At 62.3% G+C, this 18,350-nt stretch overlaps 1 protein-coding gene across 1 annotated transcript in view; it reads right to left on the reverse strand.

Annotated features, from left to right (window-relative positions):
• The window catches only part of KLF13 (KLF transcription factor 13), a 31,082-nt gene extending 15,312 nt beyond the window's left edge, over window positions 1–15,770 (reverse strand). The window contains exon 1 of the mRNA XM_056124347.1: window positions 14,702–15,770. Coding sequence (XP_055980322.1) covers window positions 14,702–15,260 — 559 coding nt within the window. The 5' untranslated portion in view covers window positions 15,261–15,770. The remainder of the gene's footprint in view (window positions 1–14,701) is intronic.
• Window positions 15,771–18,350: the final 2,580 nt, after the last annotated feature.

Here is an 18,350-nt window from a genome sequence, read left to right on the forward strand (position 1 = left end):
CCCCACGTGGCGGCTGCCCCATGCACTGGGCGAAGGGCAAGTGAGAGAGGGAGATGCCCATATGGGAGGCTGGAGTGAGCCACGGTAGTCCTCTGCCCGCTGGTCCAGCTGAGGACCAAGCTCCAGGACTGTGGGGGTGATGGTCAGTGTTGGGGGAACCCGACTCTTCCAGCTGCAGCCACACAGGGGTGGTGGGATGCTCCCTTCCCTGCTCCCCTACAGCTTGGACTGGCCCTGTGCCCCGACTGTGGCTGCTATGGGGCCCCTCTGCCTGGTCCCATCCCATCAATGCCTCCAGCCAGCTCAGGAGAGTAAGAGGTACTGAGTGGAGTCTTGTCTCTGCCCTGCTCCTACCAGCACTGTGTCCCCCTCGGGCAGCCCGAGAGCACTGCAGTCCCCAGCCTATGACCAGAATAACCTCTCGGGGACAAGAACAAAAGGGGGACACTGGCTAGCAGGGACTGGGGCCTGGATGAGGTGGGCCCGGCCAGCAGGGTGGGGCTCTTGTGCTGTGCCTCTGAGCTGGACCAAAGGTCCACAGATAGGGACCAGCAGAGGGCTCGGTGGCTTGAGCGCAAGGGGTAAGCTGTGGTTATCCTGAGCCCCCGCCCCAGAAAAACAGCAGGGGCTGGAGTGACAGTACAATGGGCAAGGTGTCGGCGTTGTATGCAGCTGACCTGGGTCCTACATCAGCACCCCAGCACTGCCAAAGGAACCCCTGAGCGCTACCGGATGTGGAGCAAAACCTAAACAACAAAAGGAAACAGCAGCAGAGGGGGACTAGAGAAGAGAGTTGCTGCCAGTCTGGTCTGCTGATGTTCCTCAGAGGCCCAGGAGCAGGGGGCAGGGGGCCGGTGCTGTCCCCGCCTCCCGGGAGCCTCGACCTTCCCTGCACCCACCCAAGACCCCTTACGGTGGCTCTGGATGAGGACCCCAGGAGGCTGGTGTGGGACCACTTCCCTGATCCACAGTGAATGGGGGCCTGAGTGCCAGCTCCGAGGCACCTCTCCAGCAGGGACCCAAACCTGGATCCTGAGCCAGCCACACACCTGACACCCCCTCCCCCCGCCCACAGGGCGCTTAAGGCACCAGAAGGGTTATAGTATGAGGAGTGCAGACACGCAGGGGCTGAGCTGGCCATGCCCCACAGTACCTGAGCAGCAGGAATGGCAGGAACCCCCAACCCAAGCGTGCAGTGAGGACACAGCAGGGAACGTGGCCGGGGAGAGAGCATGGAGAGCTGAACAGGGAAGGGTCAGGTCCCATCCCCTGACCCCCGAGCACTGCTGGGGACTTGTTTCCCTGCCCCCACCCCCCATCCCCGCCAATGATTCTCAACAGACTAGAGAACACAGAGAAAACCAGAGCAAAGAAACACATGCAGGACAATGGAAAAGAAACACCTAAGAAAACGCCCAGCTACATTTTCCACCAGCCCCAAGTCCATGGGACAGAGAAGCCTGTCCGAGGCCCAGGCCCCAGGCCCTGGGAAGAAGTCAGCTGGGCAGAGCCCAGACAGGCCAGAAAAGGCAGGTGTGGGGTCGACATGGCCTAGGGCCAGCCTGGCCACCAATCACGAGGCCTCAGCACCAGTCCAGCCAAAGACCAAAAGTCAGACAAGATGCAAGACCCCATAAAAACAGCCCCCGCTGGGGGCTAGAGTACAGTAGAGGTGGAGCAATAGTATAGCCAGAAGGGCATTTGTCTTGCATACGGCCAACCCAAGTTCGATCCCTGGCATCCCACAGAGTCCCCTGAGCACAGAGTCAGAAGTAAACCCTGAGCCCATCATGGATGGCCAGAAAGACAAAAATGGAACGTTCTTCCAGACTTTATCACACTGGGGTTGCCCCTTGGAGCCGGGAGAGGGGTAGCCCTCCAAGGTGTGGGGCCAGTTGCTCCCCAGACCACCCCCTTGCCCAACTCCTGTGATGCCTGAGCCCTGTGGGCTACCCTCTGTGCCCGGGACCCTGGGGGGAAGTCTTGGAGTCCTCTGAGGTGGTGGCAGATGCTGCCCCCAAAGAATCCAAGTCCAATCAGGGCCACTTGAGTCCCGGGACCACACCCCATACTTTCATTTCCAATGTGCATGGAGCCAGTCTTTATGGGGAAGGGTTTGTAGATTCCCCTGAAGACCTGTGTGGGTGGCGGGGATGAGGGTTGTGGGTCTCTGCCCCTCGTTTTGAGATGGGGGCAGAGTGTGAACATGGGATACAGTCTGCCTTGGCCCAGCTTAGGGTTCCAGGGGTACTGGCCACCCCAGAGGACCCCAGACCATACAGCCTGGAACTGACTCGGGCGCCAGGGGAACTCCCGTCTGGGGTGCTGTTTCCGGAAGTTGCCTGCTGAGCTGAGCAGAGCTGGGGGCAGGACCCGCCTCCCTCCGGGAAGGGTGGCGTTGGGCTCCCCGGGGCCTGCCGAGGACCCCCCCCAGGAAGGGGCAGGCTGACCCGCAGGCAGCCAGACCGCTGTGGGAACCATGACCACGGGGCACGGCCCCCCTTCCCGCCAGCTATTCTGGGCCTGTGTCTCCCTTTGGGGGGGAGGATAAGGGTGGAAATGATCAGAAGCTAAAATTAGCGACTGGCCAACAATCGAGGCCAGGAATCCGAGGTCAGCCGAGGACAGTGCCCGCTCTCCCGGCCGCAGGGGGCTGGAGCAGGGAAGGGAGCTGAGAGCAGAGACCAGTGGGGCCCACCCACACCTGCCAGACCCAGGCCTCTGGGGCAGCTGTGGGGGAGTCTCTGCCCACACCCAGGCCACCACAGGCCCTGCCTTTCCAGGGCAGGCGACGTGGCCCAGGGCCAGATCATGAGACCACCAATTCTGTGGCAGGACGGGCTAAAGCAGGAAGTCTGACTCAAGGAGGGTCGGTGACAGGTCCCCCAACTCCGGGTACCCAGGAGTCCCTCAGTCAGGCATTACAGGGACCAGATCCAGGGGTCCCGGATTCAAGGGACTCTGGCTCCAACCCTCTGGCACCCATCTGGCAGGGGTATGTGTATTTGGGGGTGCAGACAGAACCCTAGACAGAGAAGGGAAGCTGGCTGGGCTATGCCTGCCAGGAGTTTTCAGAGTCACAGAAGAACGGGAGAACTAGGTCTGATCCCGAGCAAGTCCCTGTGCCCCGCCAAGAGTGGTCCTCACGTCCAGAGCTAGGCATGACCCTGAGCATTGCCAAGGCCAGGGGTGGTGGCAGAGCAGCCTGGGTGCACCTGGCAGAAGGGGCACCTGGGTGTGACCTAGCCCCAGGCCCCACCACTACAGACACAGGGTCAGACCAGAGAATCCTGCTGGGCTGCTACACCCCCCAAACATGGCCCAAGAGGCAGGCCCTAACTCCCAGGGCCAGCTCTCCCTGTCCGTACCCCTGCACACGGCCTCCAATGCACAGGCTTCCACCCTATACATGGTCCCACCCTGCACACACTCCCTCCCTGCACACAGCCCCCAGTGCACATGCTCCTGCCCTGCACACGGCTCTCACTGCACACACACCCACACCCAACTGCAGGGCGAGGGCAGAGGGCAGATCCCAGTATGCAGCTAGCCTTAGCTCCACTCCAGTCCTGGGAAAGGAGGTTGGGGGGCAGCGGGGTGCGGTGAGTGGCCCATGGTGGCCTTTGCACCTGGTCTCAGGGCGCAGAGCTGGGGGAGGGCCCACAAGATGGCCTACTCAGGAACCCCAAGTCTTCCAATCAGGTGTGGTGGCTGAACAGGACGGGTGCTGTCACGTGTTACCACCACAGAAGAGCTGGGGGAGGGCATGGTGGCAGCTGTGCCTGGGCACGGTGGCGGCCATCTGACCTTCAGCACCAGCGCAGCTGTGGCCGCTCCTTCCAGGGTCTGGCCAGGTGTACCCCTGAGTGGCCTGAGCGGAGGGCCGAGATGGTGCCCCGGCCGCCAGCAGCCCCTGTGGCCTCCAACAGCGAGGGGTGTGGGGTTTCACTCCTTCTTCAACGAGGACCAGTCGAGCGCCAGTCGAGCGCCGTCTGTCCTCCGAGCTGCCTGCCAGCAGCACTGCTCCCCACAAACGCACCCACAGCATGCATGCCCCATGCATGCCTCATGCACACTGCCAGGCAGCCACACACATGCCCCCCATACAATGCACACACGTGCATATGCAGCACACAGCTGCCACACAGACACCCACAGTGCAGACACATGTATGCAGACACACATGCACACCCCTCACACACCCTGTGTGCCCAGCACCCCCCAAACATGACTCTAGCTTCACCCCGCCTGAAGGTAGCAAACCCCAGGGGTGTGCTGGGAGGTGACGCTACAGCCCCACCTGAAGGCAACAGAGACGAGGGGCCAGTTGGAAGGGACCCACTGGGGCTGTATGGAGAGGAGCTGTCCCAGAGCAGTGTTGGGAGGTCCATGGCAGGGATGCCCACATGTTTCTCCCAGAGAGGGCGTCCCCTACCAGCAACCCTATGGCCCCCAGGACCTGGGAGGTGTGTCGGGGGTGGGGGGTGTCTGGGCCCAGAGACTCAATGCTCCATCCAGTGGGTATAACCTGCGCCGTGAGGGGGACCATCCCACTCCCTGTGGACCTACAAGTCCCACAGCCAGCAGCACCCTGGGTGCCAACTGTCAGTAGGGGGCCTCCCTCCCCAGGCCCCCATGGCCCCCACGGATCAATGAATCACCTCCTCGAAAGGAAATCACAATGTTTATTAAGGAAATGCAGGAACTGGGTCAGGCTTTGCAGAGTCTTAGTCACTGCGCTAATTAAAGCCAGAGAAAGGGACCAAAGGCCCATCCTAGAAACGCGAGCCTTGGCTGCTGAGGACCTGCCAGGGGCACAGGGGCTTCAGGCTGAGCAAGGGCTCTCACACTACTGAACCCCCAAATGGGCATACTGAGCACCCATGTACACAGGGCTACAGAGGCACACACAGACACAGAGACACACACGAACACACACACACAAAGGGACACATACAAAGGAACATGCACACACAGGGATACGCGCAGGGACACAGACACAGGGACACACACAGACAGACACACACAGGGACACACAGACAGACACACATACACAAGGAGACACACGCAGGGACAAATATACACACTGACCCACACAGGGACACAGACACAGACAGGACACATACACACACGAACACGCACACACAGGAACACAACACAGGGGCAGGCACACACAAGGATACACACAGGGAGACACACCCATAGGGACACATGCTCACATACGGGGACACACATACAGACACGTAAACACATATTTCTCAATGTTGTTTTCTGGACCACATTCAGTGATGCTTAGGGATCACTCCCGGCTGACACTCAGGAATCACTCCTGGTGGTCTTGGAGGACCACAGGGGATGCTGAGGATCAAACCTGGGCTGGCTGTGTGTAAGGTAAGGGCTTTAACTCCCTGCACTATCGCTCTGGCCCCGCATACGTGTGATTCTACGCCTGTACATCTCTGCATGTCCCTGCATGTCTGTGCATGCCCCTATATGCGTGTATGTCTGTATGTGCATGTCTATGTGTGGGACATAAACAGACATACAGAGAAACACACATGTACAAATACACATAGGTACACACACAAATACATGTATACAGGAACATAAACATGTGTGCATGCACCATACACACATACTGGCATGTATACAATGACGTGTACTGCACATAAACACAGACACATGTGTAAACAGCATATGTATACACATAATGTACACAGGCATGTGCAGAGCCAAGCGGCCAGTGGCAGGACTGCGTGGGAAGGTAAGTGCCCCAACTGATTCTGGGGGAGGAGGAGAGGGAGACAGGGAGAAGAGACCACGAGAGGCCCTCAAGCTGCCCCACCCCGCTGCCGGGGAAAGGCTCCCATGGGCACCTGCAGGAAGCTGATGGGCTTTGCCACGGGACCCCAGGGCCTGACAGAAATCTGGGTGCCTGGCCACATGCAGGCCAGAGTGGCTTGGGGATAAATAGGGCTCCTTGCCAAGCCCGCCAGGCTCCGAGGGTAGACTGAGCGGGGAGAGCTATGAGTTCGGCCTGGGACAAAGTTGGTCTTCCAGGCCAGCAGCAGAGAAAGAGACTCAGAAAAGGCCCTGGGAGCCTCGAGGCCACCCCACCAGGGCCCGTCCTCACAGGCAGGAGAGCTGGGGGTGGAGGGTATGTCTGGAGCTCGGCTAGCAGTGGGCAGACACCCACAGGGCAGAAGTGCCAACTACCCGCAAGGCTGTGTTGTTTCCCTGAAAGTGGACTGTGTCTGCCGCGGGTCAGAGGTCTGGGGTGCATTGGTTGTGCCAGCCTTCAGTTCTCCAAGGCCCTGTCATTCCAGTCCTGGCTCTGGGCACCTGGACAAGAATCCAGAACAAACGCTAGCCTCCCCACCCCCACTCCCTCTTAGGCACCCCTAGTTGATTTGTGCATCGCCTTCCGGCCTCACTAAGTTCTCTTGGCCGCTCCCACCGCCTTTATTTCCAGGTGAGCGGATAGGGCGGGTGTATGGAGCACTTAGACTTTGCATACAGGAGGTTTGGGTATGACCCCAGGCAAGGTAGGGAGAGACACCAGCATAGAGTCGGGTGTGGCATTTTGAAATGTTTGAAACGTTAAAAATAAAGTGGGCGTTCTATCAACCCGCCGAGTTGGGAGTTGGAGATGTGAGGCCTTCGTGGTGGAGGCGGGCCTGCACTTGACCCTGAGCTCCATAAACTTCACCCTGGCCCTGACCAGGCCGTTCCTCCGTTCCTCCATTCCTCTCTGGGCACTGCCCCTGGTGTAGACAGCCTCCGGCCCCAATCTTCTGAGTGTGTCCTGCCCCCAGGAGTGTCCAGGAGGCCTGAGGGCCACAGTTTCCATCTCCTTCCGGGACACAGAGGCATCCACAGCAGAACAGCAGATCCCCCTACCCAAGCAGGGCAGGCCACGCCCGGTGGCAGCGGCCCGGGGACATTTAATCGGAGGCGCCAAGCCTCAGTGCTTTCCCAAACAGGTCACCTTGGGGCAGACTGGCTGGTGGCCACGGAGCGTGGCCAAGTTCCTGGTGAGCAAGTATTTTTGTGCGATGAACTTCAATAAAAGAGAACAATAAACAGATCCCCCTCCACACACACACCCCCAAACAAAGCCCCACGCAAGGGTGCCCTCTGTTCGCTGGATTGAGGGAAAGACAGTGGCGTCCACAGACAGATCACAAAACCAATGCCTGACAGCTGGCAGTGCTGGGGGGACGGGAGAGGGCAGCAGCAGGGTGGGTGCTCAAGCTTCTCTCCAGAGAATCCTAGACCTCCTACCAAGTGAGAGTCACGCAGGGCAGGGGCGGGGGCACCCAAGATGGACACAGATGCATGGGTCACCCGCAAACAGCAGCGCAGGCCATGTGAGGAGCAGGCGTGAGGCCCGCATGCCAGTACTCAATCTCTCTGGGGAACAGTTTCCCTGCCTTGTATCTGATCGCTGCCAGTAAGAGTCGAAAGTCAGGTGCCAGGGGGACAGGACAGCGGGGGAGGGTGCTGGCCTTGCACACCCTATATGGTCCCCTGTGCCCCGCCAGGAGTGATCCCTGAGCACAGAGCCATGAGCCAGCCCTGAGCACCACTGACTATGCACTGCCCCCCAAAATGTCAAAAGTTACTGCTTGCAGGCTTGGGGAGGGGTGTTCAAGGATGGGCATAGCCTTGATGGGTTGGGCCTCGAGCTGGATCTGGGCCCTACACAGGTCCCCCATCCCCAGGTGAGGCCCTGGTGACAAAGATTCAGGTAGGGAGCCACTCAGAGTAGCCCCAAGACCCTGAGCAGTGCTTGGACCCCAGCCCCAAAGAAAACGGCAAAGACTCCAACCTACGGGCACATGCAGCATCCAAGACCTCCAAGCTCCCTCAGGGGACCCCCCAGTTGCATCTCCCCAACCGCCAGCTGGACAGAAGTCTGAGAACATTTTCAAGTTTATCCCCATCTGCAGGGGCTCTAGGGCCCAGAGAGGAAGCAGAAGTCAGCGTTGGGGCGTAGAACTCTGCTGGAAACAGTGGGTTCATCTGGCTTGAAAGGGTCACCCCCCCAGTCCCACATGCAAGGGTTACAGGCCTACTCCACAAACACACACATGCACGCACACACACATATGCACACACATACATATGTACGTGCACATATATACACATGTGCACATATGCATGCACACACATGCACAATACAACACACATACATACACATGGGCATGCACAGACATACACATGTGTATGCATGCATACGCACTCACATGCACGCACACATGGCAGACATGCACACATACATAAACATACACATGCACACACATTCACATGTGCATGCACACACATACATATGTGCACACTCACACACACACACACACACACACATCCTGGCCTCAGTTTCATTTCTCTCTGAAAGCTGGGGCAGTGCCTACTGGACCTTAAGAGTATCCAGCCCACAGGCTGGAGCGACAGCACAGCGGGAAGGGCATTTGCCTTGCACGCGGGTCGACCCGGGTTTGATTCCCAGCTTCTCATGTGGTCCTCGGAGCACCGCCAGGAGTGATTCCTGATTGCAGAGCCAGGAGTAATCCCTGTGTATCACTGGGTGTGACCCCTCCCCCCAAAAAAAAGAGTGTCCAGCCCAACCCAGCCTAGAGAAGGGTCACCTGTGGTCACAGTCAGGACGGGCTGGGGGACGGCCCCAAGCCTCCTCCTCAGCTGGCTATAAATACTGATCAGGGAGACAGGCCGAAAGTAAAAGGAGAGTGTGGAAGCTGCCTGGCGAGGAGAGCACCTCAGACTCAGGGTGTGGGGTGTCCTCTGACAGCTCAGCTCAGCCCAGCACAGCCCCGCCCCTCCCCCATGGAGCCTCATGTGGCCAGGGGATCCTGCCCCTCCCCCTAGAGATCCTGCACCATCCAGTGTCCCATTGTCTGGGACCTAACACGTCACCCAGCAGTGGGATGACTGGGGCCACATGCCCAAGGGCTCCTGGGAAGCCCCCAGCAATCTCTCTCCACCCCCGCCCCCCTGCACGAATCTGCTCCCACCAAATGTTGGCCCCAGAGTAGTAGGAGCTGGAGGCCAGTGCCAGGACATGATCTGACCTGTCCAGATTGCGGGTCCAGGCCTGGGTGGCTACAAGCCGAGGGCAGCACGCAAGGTGCCGGGGCTGAGCCAGGGAATGGAAGGGGGTCCACCTCTGAGTTCCTGGGCACGACTCACAAGGGGGTCTGGGGAAGGGCCGGGCACAGCTCTGAGAGAATGTGGCAGGGGGAAGGCAAGCAGAGGGGGCAGGAGATGGCATGCCAGGCGTGACCCTGCGTGACCCTCAGCCACTGCGTGACCCTGACCTCACCTGGGCCTCGGTTTCCCCACCTGAATATGGCTCCAAGACAGCACGCTCTTTGGGGTGACGAGCACACCCCAAGAGTGTCCTGCTGTTGTCTGCTTTGTTCATTTGGGGGCCACACCCAGGAGTGCTCAGGGTCTACTCCTGGCTCTGCACTCAGGAGCCTCTGAGTATCCGGAGACACTACAGGGTGCTGGGGATCCAATCTGGGTTGACCACATGCAAGGCCAGCACCCTCCCCACTGTCTTTCCATTGCAGCCTCTTCTGTCTGCTCTTGTGGGGCTCCTGTGGGGTTCCCCGGATATTCAAGGCTCTCACATCATCGCTGCCTTTCCTCCCAGGCTTCCAGCCATCCCTCTGCCCTTCCCCTGCCAACTCCCACACATCTGGCCCACCTAGCCAAGCCTGTTACTCTGGGGGACTCACTGGCGGTGCCCCCAGGCCCCTCAAGCTGGCCTGAGAGCTCCTGGCTGCAGTTTGGCAGGGGCTGTTGGACACAGTTTCATGGCTGTGCTTTTGAATGTGCAAAAAATGAGAACTGGAAAAAGCAAAAAAAAAAGCAAAAAACAAAATAAACACTTGCAATCAAGAGCAAAAGCTGAAGAGCAGACAGGGCACAGCTGCCACAGATGCCTGTCCATGGGGGCCAAGATCTCGGTGTCTTCTTCATACATGTGCTCTAGGCCCAGGAGATGGGACAAGGGCAGCACTGACCCTGGTTCCAGTCCCCAGCACTGCATAGGGTCTCCTGAGTGTCACCAGGGATCATTCCTGAGACAGAGCCAGGAATAGTCCCTGAGCACTGACAGGTGCAGGCCCGACAACCTGAAACCAAAACCAAACCCACCCAACAAAACCCAACTGGAGGTCGGATTTGCATGGAGGGGCCCAGGTCTGATTAACTCACCCCCAGCACCCCAACACCAACTCCAGGCATGTGCCCACTGGGGACGGCCTCTAAATAAAACATACATACAATTTTTTTTTAATGAAAGAAAAACAGCGGCTGGAGCAATAGCACAGCAAGGAGGGCACTTGCCTTGAATGCAGCTGACCGGGTTTGATTCCCGGCATCCCATATGGTTCCTCGAGCACTGCCAGGAGTGACCCCTGAGTGTAGAGCCAGGAGTAAGCCCTGAGCATTGCTGGGTGTTCCCGCCCCTCAAAATAAAATAAAAACTGGGTAGAGTGATAGGACAGTGGGGGAAGGGGTTTGCCTTGCACACAGCCCCTCCTAGGTTTGATCCCCAACATCCCTGTATGGTCCCCCAAGTACCATAGGAGTCATCCCTAAGTTCAGAGCCAGAAGTAAGCTTTGAGCGCAGCAGGGTATGGCCCCCCTAAAAAAACCCAAATAATAATCACAGGTGTGTCTCAGGCTGGGTCAAGAGCACAGGCCAAGGGTGAATGTCCAGCCCACTTCATCCCCAGCTCTGCATCTTTGGTCCTAGCACTGAGACCCCAGGAATGGCCCCAGCTCTCACTGTTTGGGACCCCATGGGTATCAATGAGGGTTCAGTCCTCAGACAGGCTCTTCTGCCCCCCACCCGGGAGTCAGTGCCTCTACTAGGGGAGGGGCTCCAGGCCACCCAGGAGCATGGCACAGCCAGAAAAGTCACAGCAACAAGATGGGGGTATGGGGGTGGGGAAGGCTGACCTAGCAAGCCTGAGGCCCCAGGTTTGGTCCTAGGAGCCTGCATGGGCGTCAGCGATAGCACCCAGCAAAGCCAGCCCCAGGGGGTCTAAGCTGGAGGGGGGGGAAGGGCAGCTGGCACGCGGGTCCGCACACTTCTGCATTGTTTGAGGAGTTTCACAACCCTGGCGGTCAGGCGTATGGGGGAGCAGGGGCGGGAGCCGCTGGCAGGGTGGCCTGGATGTGTCCGGGACAAAGCGCTGGCCCTCTGCCAGCCTGGCTCTACCCCGAGCCTGGGCAGCAGGGCGGGAGCACCTGCTGGGAAACCCGGAGCTCCCGCAAGGGGCGGGGACCCCACAGTCACGCCCCAGCTCCGGGAGAAAAGACTCACCCCACCCCAACGACTGCAGGAAATGGCATCTCCAGGACTCCAAATCAGTCTAGGGTAGCAGGGTCGGCTCGAGGGGTGGTTGGGCCACTGTGGGCAGAGGCTTGGACCCCTGGACTGGGAGCCAGATACCGTGATACACGCAGAGCAATCAGAGACAGGCCTCTGTCCACACACATGGCCTGCCCTGGGCAGCGGGCGCCCCGCGGGCTCTGGTCTCAGGGATCAGGCATGGGCATGTGGATACCAGCTGCGACCCCTACACACACTTGCCTTCTTGGAGCCTCAAAAGCTCCCATGCAGCCACTGTTCGTGGTCAGCGCCCCACAAAAGGGGCACTCCCAGGTTAGGTGGGGCAGCAGGAGGCCTGCACCAGCCTTGGCCTCGTGGAGCATCAAGCAACACAGAATCGTCGGGGGCCTTTGTTCTAGGCAGCATTTGCTGAGCAGCGGCGCTGACCTAAATGTGACACACGGCCCAGGGTGACCACCCACAGCTAACCAGCAGGCAGGAAACCGGGATCCCCCGCCACATCTTGAGTGTACGCCCCCCCAAGGACATGCTCCCTCTCAGACATCTACAGTGCCACTCACACACCCAGACACACATGCACACACATACACATCACATACACTCACATGCCCACACATACACCCACACCCCCAACAGAGACACTCACATATCCATACATGAACATACCCACACATGCACACCACATACGCATGCTCTCACACAGTCACACCTCCACATGCATACACACCCACGCATACTGCCACAAACATACACATGGTCTCACACATACAGTCACACATGCACATACCCCCAATCACACACACACCCACATACACATACCACGCACATATGTACACACTCCACATCACATACACGCACTAGCACTCACACTCACACATTCACACACACTCACACCCACCCACATACATACACATACACACATATTCACTCTCACACCTCCCATACACCTCCCACACTCACACATTCAAACACACATCCACACCGACATAAACACATTCACACATATATACACATATTCACACACATTCACACCCACCCAAATATACACACGTTCACACACTCATATTCACACACCCACTCACACTCACATTCTCACCCACACACACTCCCACAAATTCTCACATTCACACACCCACATACACACATTTTCACACACCCACACACATTCACACAGTCACACATACACATGCACACACACACACAAGCAGCTTGTGTTCCTGAGCCTTCCCAGGTGCCCGGAAACCTAACTGTCGCCCTCCTGGTGAAGCCAGGTCTTACTGTGCTGAGTGCACAGAACCAGCAGCAGCACAGGTGCCGGGAGAGAGCCTGAGTCAATGCCCAATCTCAGGTGGAGGCTGGGGTCAGCCAAGGTCCGAGAACCACTCTCTGGCCACCCCCAGACTAGAGGGCGCATGGGAGCTCAGCCCACCGCATCGGGTATTTTCGGAGCCTCTGGCTGACTTGCAAAGTGCCTGGGGACTCACAAACCAAACCTCAGGCCCAGGAGCCTCTGACCGGCCCCTCTCCGACGGGCAGGTGCTGGGAGACTCAGGTCCCCTTGTGTTCCCTCCTCACAGTCGCCAGCGGGGCAACGGCTCAGCCTCTGGCGCCTGGAAAGCGGCAGGTCCCGCGGCCAGCGATCCGGTAACCTGCTTCAGCGAGTTTGGTTCGACCCTCCCACCGGCGCGGCTGTGTAGGGTCCAGTTCGCCTGGCTACTGTCCTCACCCTGGGTGATCCAGGGTGAGGATCTAGGGGTCCGCGGACGACCTCCCCACGGGGGTGGGGCGGGGAACGGGTTGGCGCCCAAGGCTCATGCTCCGCCCCGCCGCGATCCGCGACCACTACCTCCCCGCCCCCGCTGCGGGGTGGTACAGCAGCGAGTAAGTGCAAGAACCGCTCCCCGCCCTCGCTCTCCGCACGCCTGCGCGGGGCCTTCAAGCCCAGCCGCGGCCCCAGGTCCGGATCTACCGGGTGGATCCTGGCCCGCCCCGCCCCTATGAGCGCTGGGCCACACCCCTCCTTCAGTGCCCCCCTCTCCTGGGGTCACACACCCCGAAAGTCCTAGGAATGGTCCCACCAACTGCCACGTGGTTAGGCGCGGCCACGTCTTTGAGCGCGGGAAGGGCTCCCAGGGGATAGCCTCGGGGACCCGCGGGCCCGGGGACGCTCTCAGCTTTCACTTAGCAGGGACGAGTTGGGGTGGAGGCGTCCCTCTAGGTCAGGAAGGCTCGGGTGTGTCTGAGCCTTTTACATCCGCCGATGAACTTTCACACGTGCGCGCCTCGGGGCATAAGGTGACACGGTGACAACTTTCGGGTCTGGAATCTCGGGGACAGGCGGCGAGTATGCACATGAGCACATTGCAAGAACCGACGAGTCGGGTAGAGAAAGGTGGACCCCGCCTCCCCACACCCCCGCTGAAACGGTCTCTGTACCTTCGCCTTCGCATCTAAGGAACGAGCCCAAAGCACCGAAAGCCCGGCACGAGTCAGCTCAGAGCTCCTAGCCCACGCACGGGGCAGTTGGGAGGGACACCGGAGGGTCTGGGGGCAAGGGCCCGGCACGCGCAGGTGCCGTCGAGCGCGCGGAGCCGGGCCGGGCTCCGGGGCGCGCCGCTCCCCCAGTCCCGGGGAGCCCCCTGGGCGCGGGCGCGCCCCCGCCGGCCGGATGGGCGCGGCTCCCACAAAGGGCCGCCGGCGGGCTGACAACCCGGACCGGCCCCCGCGCCGCGCGCCTCTGGCTCCGGTTTCGACAAATTGAACCTTAGAGCGGCTGGAAAAATTACAGGAAGGCGAGAGCGAAGAATGTGCCGAATGGCCGGGCGCGCGTCCTGTCCCCGCGTGAACTTCGCCCGGCCCAGCCAGGCCTGGCCCGACCCGGCCCGGCCCGACCCGGCCGGGGCACAGACCGAGACGCACCGGCGACCCCCGCAGCCGCCCCGACCCCACCCCCCCACGCCCCGCGCGCCCGCACCTGCCCGCGCCGCCCCCCGGGCCCCCGCGGGGTCCCCGCCCCGGGCCCCGATGACGACATCCGCCCCCGCGGCCCCGCCCGAGCGCGCCCGGGGAGGGGGCGTGCCCACGGGGGCGCGGTCGCCGGGCGGGCGCCGGCTCGGAGCGCCGGGACCCGCCTGGCGGGGCGCACCGCACCGCAGCAGTGCCCGGGGGCGCGGGGCGAGGCCCGGCGAGGCCCGGCCCGACTCGGCCCGATCGCCGCTGGCCCGCCGGCTCTTGCTCCCCGGGGCGCGCGCGCGGGGCGGGGGCCGGGGGGCGCCGGAGTCCCCGTCGGCGCGCCCGGGGCGCCCCACTGACCTGTGTGAGTTCTCAGGTGCGCCTTGAGGTGCGAGGATTTCCCGTAAACTTTCTCGCAGCCCGCGTAGTGGCACTTGTGCTTCCTCGGCGGGGACTCGAGGTCGGCGCGACTGCGGCCCCGCCGGCCCCTTTGTCTGAGGCCGGGCTCGCCGCTGCCCCCCGCGGGCCCAGGCTCCAGCTCGGGCTCCGGCTCGCCGTGCTCGGGGCTCCGGGGCGCTCCGGGTTCCGCGGGCTCCGGCGCGGGGGGCGGCGCGGGCGGCAGGCGGCAAGGGGTCCTCGCCTTGCGGGCCGCGGCGCCTTCCCTGCGCTCCGCTGGGCCGGCCGCCGGCGCTTGCTGGTTGAGCTCCGCCAGGATCCGCGCCACCACGAACAGCGACCCGCTGTCCTTGCCGTCGCGGCGCTCGTCGGCGCGGGGCAGCGTGGCGGCGACCGCGGCGGCGGCGGCCGCGCCCTCGGGTCTGGGCTCCGGCCCCTCCCGCGGCCCGTGCACGACCGCGTGGGTGGACATGGACACGAGGCACTCGGCCGCGAAGTGGTCGATGTAGGCAGCGGCTGCCATGCTGCGGGGGGCGCGGGCCGGCGGGGCCGGCGACACTGCTCGGCCAGGCGAGTCGTCAGCGGCGCATCCGCACCCGCGCGCGGCCTCCTCCCGGGAGCGGACGGGGGGCGGGGGCGCGGCGCGTCCTCTCCGCGGGCTGGGCCGGGCGCGCAGCCGCCTTTGCCGTCACCCGCGCGGCTCCGCGTCGGCGAGGCGCCCGCCGGGCCGGCCGCGGGGGGCTGCGCGCATGGGGGGCGCGGGCGCGTGAGTGTCCGCCGCGCGCCGCGTCACGGGCGGCCGGTGCTAAGGATGCCCCACGGCGACGATCCGGACGGCCGCAGCCTCGCCGCGCATTGTGGCAGGCGGGACCGCCGCCGTGCGCGCCGCGGCTCGGTGTGGGCGGCCCGGCCCCAGGGGTGGGCGGGGCCGGGGCCACATCTGGACCCGACGTCAGCCCCCAGCCACATCCTGGCGGCGCAGGTTACAGGCGGCGGCGGCGGCCGCGGGGAGCTGCGCGCGCCGAGGGGGGCGGGGACCCGGCGCGCGCACCGGCGGCCTGAAGCGGGTCGCGCGCCCGCGCCCGAGAGCGGAGGCGGAGTTGGAGGCGTGGCCTGAAGGAGCCCCGGACTCCATTGGTCCGTAGGGGAACCGCCAGGCCAATCAGAGCCACCAGAGCAGCCTGCCACGCCTCGGGACTGGCGCGCTCCAATGGGCGTGTCCCCTCGGCCGCTCGGAGGCGGGGCGGGAGGCGGAGTCGGGAGCCAGGCACGATGACGCACGGCGTCCGAGGGCGGCGGGCCGGGGCGTGGCCCCGGGGGCCGCTCCCGCCCCCTCCCCCGCAGCGGGGGACCCCGCGGGGCGTTTTTTTTTTTCCTGCTGGAGCTTTTGTGGCGTCGGAGTCGCCGACCCTGCTGGGGTGGAGGCCGGCGTGCGCCCGGCGCCCCTTTGTCCCCGCAGCCCCGCCCGCGAGGGGCGCGGTGGGCGGGTGCGCCCCGGCCGGGCGCGTCTCCGCGGCGCTCAGTCCTTCCAGCGCGAGGTTCGCCCGGAAAGGAGGCGTGTCCGCCGTGGCCGTTCGCCGGGCTGCGGGCCTCTCCGCGCCCCGCGGGGCTGCGCTCCGAGAACCGGAGGTCCGGGCCGGGTCGGGCCCGTGCTGGTGGGCGCCCTGGCCGCGCCCCTGCGCTCGCAGGACTGAACTACGTGCTGGGGCGGGCGGCGCCGGCGCTCCGGGAACACGGGGCCCCTTCCTCCCCCCTCCCGCCCCCGGCCGGCTGCCAACTTCTCCCAGCGGCTACCGCGCTCCCCCCACCCCTCGCGCTCGGGGAGGCGCCCCGCGCCCCCAGGGCCGCGACCCCGCCCACCGCGCCCCACCCACCCGCTGTCGGGGCCTCCCGGAGGAAACGCTCCGCTGCGCCCGGCCCGTGCTCTCCCCGCCCCGACTTGCCCTTGACTCTCGGGGGCGCCCCGGCCCCCACCCTCCTTCCCCACGCCGCGCCCTGCCCCGCCGCCCCCGGAGCCCCTTCTCGCGAGCCGTGCGTCCGAACTCAGTAGCCTGAGTCCTGGAGACGGTCCATGGCCCCTGAGGAGCGAGAGGAAGGTTGGGTGGGGCCGAGGCATCCGAGCACCTAATTCAGAGCTGCTTCTCTTCCCTGCGTTGCCAGGTCCGGTGGGAAACACCCCACACCACCACCGTCAACTCACACACTCCCACTCTCAGCCATCCGTGAGCTCCGGGCCCCCCCACCCCCACCCCCCGCACGCACGTGTGTGAGCGCCTGGGAGGCGACAGAAAAGCCTCGATTTCCCACCCGCGGAGAAGCTGGTGCCCTGGGGCGGGGGTGGTGTACCGACCCAGGGGCCCCTCTGTCTGCCTCTGTCTCTTGGTGGGCTCCACTCCCAGGGTCTCCTGCAGGGCAGGATCTTGCCCGTCCGCCACAGATTGTGTTTATGACATTTCAGAGAAGTGTGATCTGACCAAACACTGACTCAGAATATGCCTCCAGCGCTGGCCACGTGTCTGGAGCTGGACCTTCCCGTGCTCCAGCCTGCCGGACCCTGCCCAGCTTCTGCAGACTTCCCCCAACCCCCCTCATACTGTCTGCTGAGTCTCCCCATCCGAGGTAGCAGGTGATGACTGAGGGGCCTCTGCATGGACACTTCCCACCCCCACCGCAAGGCGTCCACGACCTGCCCAGGAAGGTAGCTGTGGCCAGGACCCTCTGCCTTAGCAATTTCTCCAGGCTTAGTCCCTGCTCTGTGCTGTTGGGGGGTGGGGGGCGGCGGTATGGGGCTCCTAGGATCATTTAGCGCCAGGAATGGGCCGAGGGCCAGTCACACCTGTCTTTGCCCCATGCTCTCTCTCCACCGCGGAGATAAAGTTCTTTGCCTTGGAAAGACACATCTCCATTGCCCTTGCTCCCAACGAATTTGGTTTTGGCTTTTGGGCCACACCCAGTGGTGCTTGGGGCTTACTGACTGCATTCAGGGGCACTCTTGATGGGTCTCAGGGATCGAAGCCGAGTTGGCTGCTTGTAAAGCAAGCGCCATACCCACTATACTATCACCCTGGCCCCTTCTGGTGGAATTTTGACAGAAGTGGTTCCGGTATAAGGGAGGGATGAGAGGAGGGGTGGAAAATGAGGTAGGTAGCTCACATGAAGGAGAAGAGAAAGGAAAAACTGGGGGGTCTAAAGCTGGGGCTGGAGAGTAAAGGGGGTGTGGACAACATTGAGTGAAGCTGCAGAAGGGGTGGGGGGCTGCATGACCCCGTCCCTTCGGGATCGTCCTACCATAAGAGCATGTTTGTTGGAATTGGGCAGGGCTGGGGAAGACCAAAGGAAGAAAGCCACCATGTGTGAGTTTTGAAGCCCCAGTACCCAGTGGACCTGAGCAAACTATGAGCCAAGATAGTGAGCCAAGGACACAACTGGGAAGCTCCAGAAGGTTCTGAAATGGGAAGCACGAGGCAGCTCTGAATACAGGTGGAATGGGGGGTGCTGGGTGTTGTGCTGAGTTGGCCCCTGGGTAGATTTTTTTTTCTAAAAAAGTACTTGGAGGGAACAGATGAGAATACAATATAAAGGTGAATCACTAGCTTCCGTAAGTGAAGTTCCA

Source organism: Sorex fumeus, unplaced genomic scaffold (genome assembly GCF_029834395.1).
Source record: "Sorex fumeus unplaced genomic scaffold, SorFum_2.1 ptg000051l, whole genome shotgun sequence".
Classification (NCBI taxonomy): Eukaryota; Metazoa; Chordata; class Mammalia; order Eulipotyphla; family Soricidae; genus Sorex; species Sorex fumeus.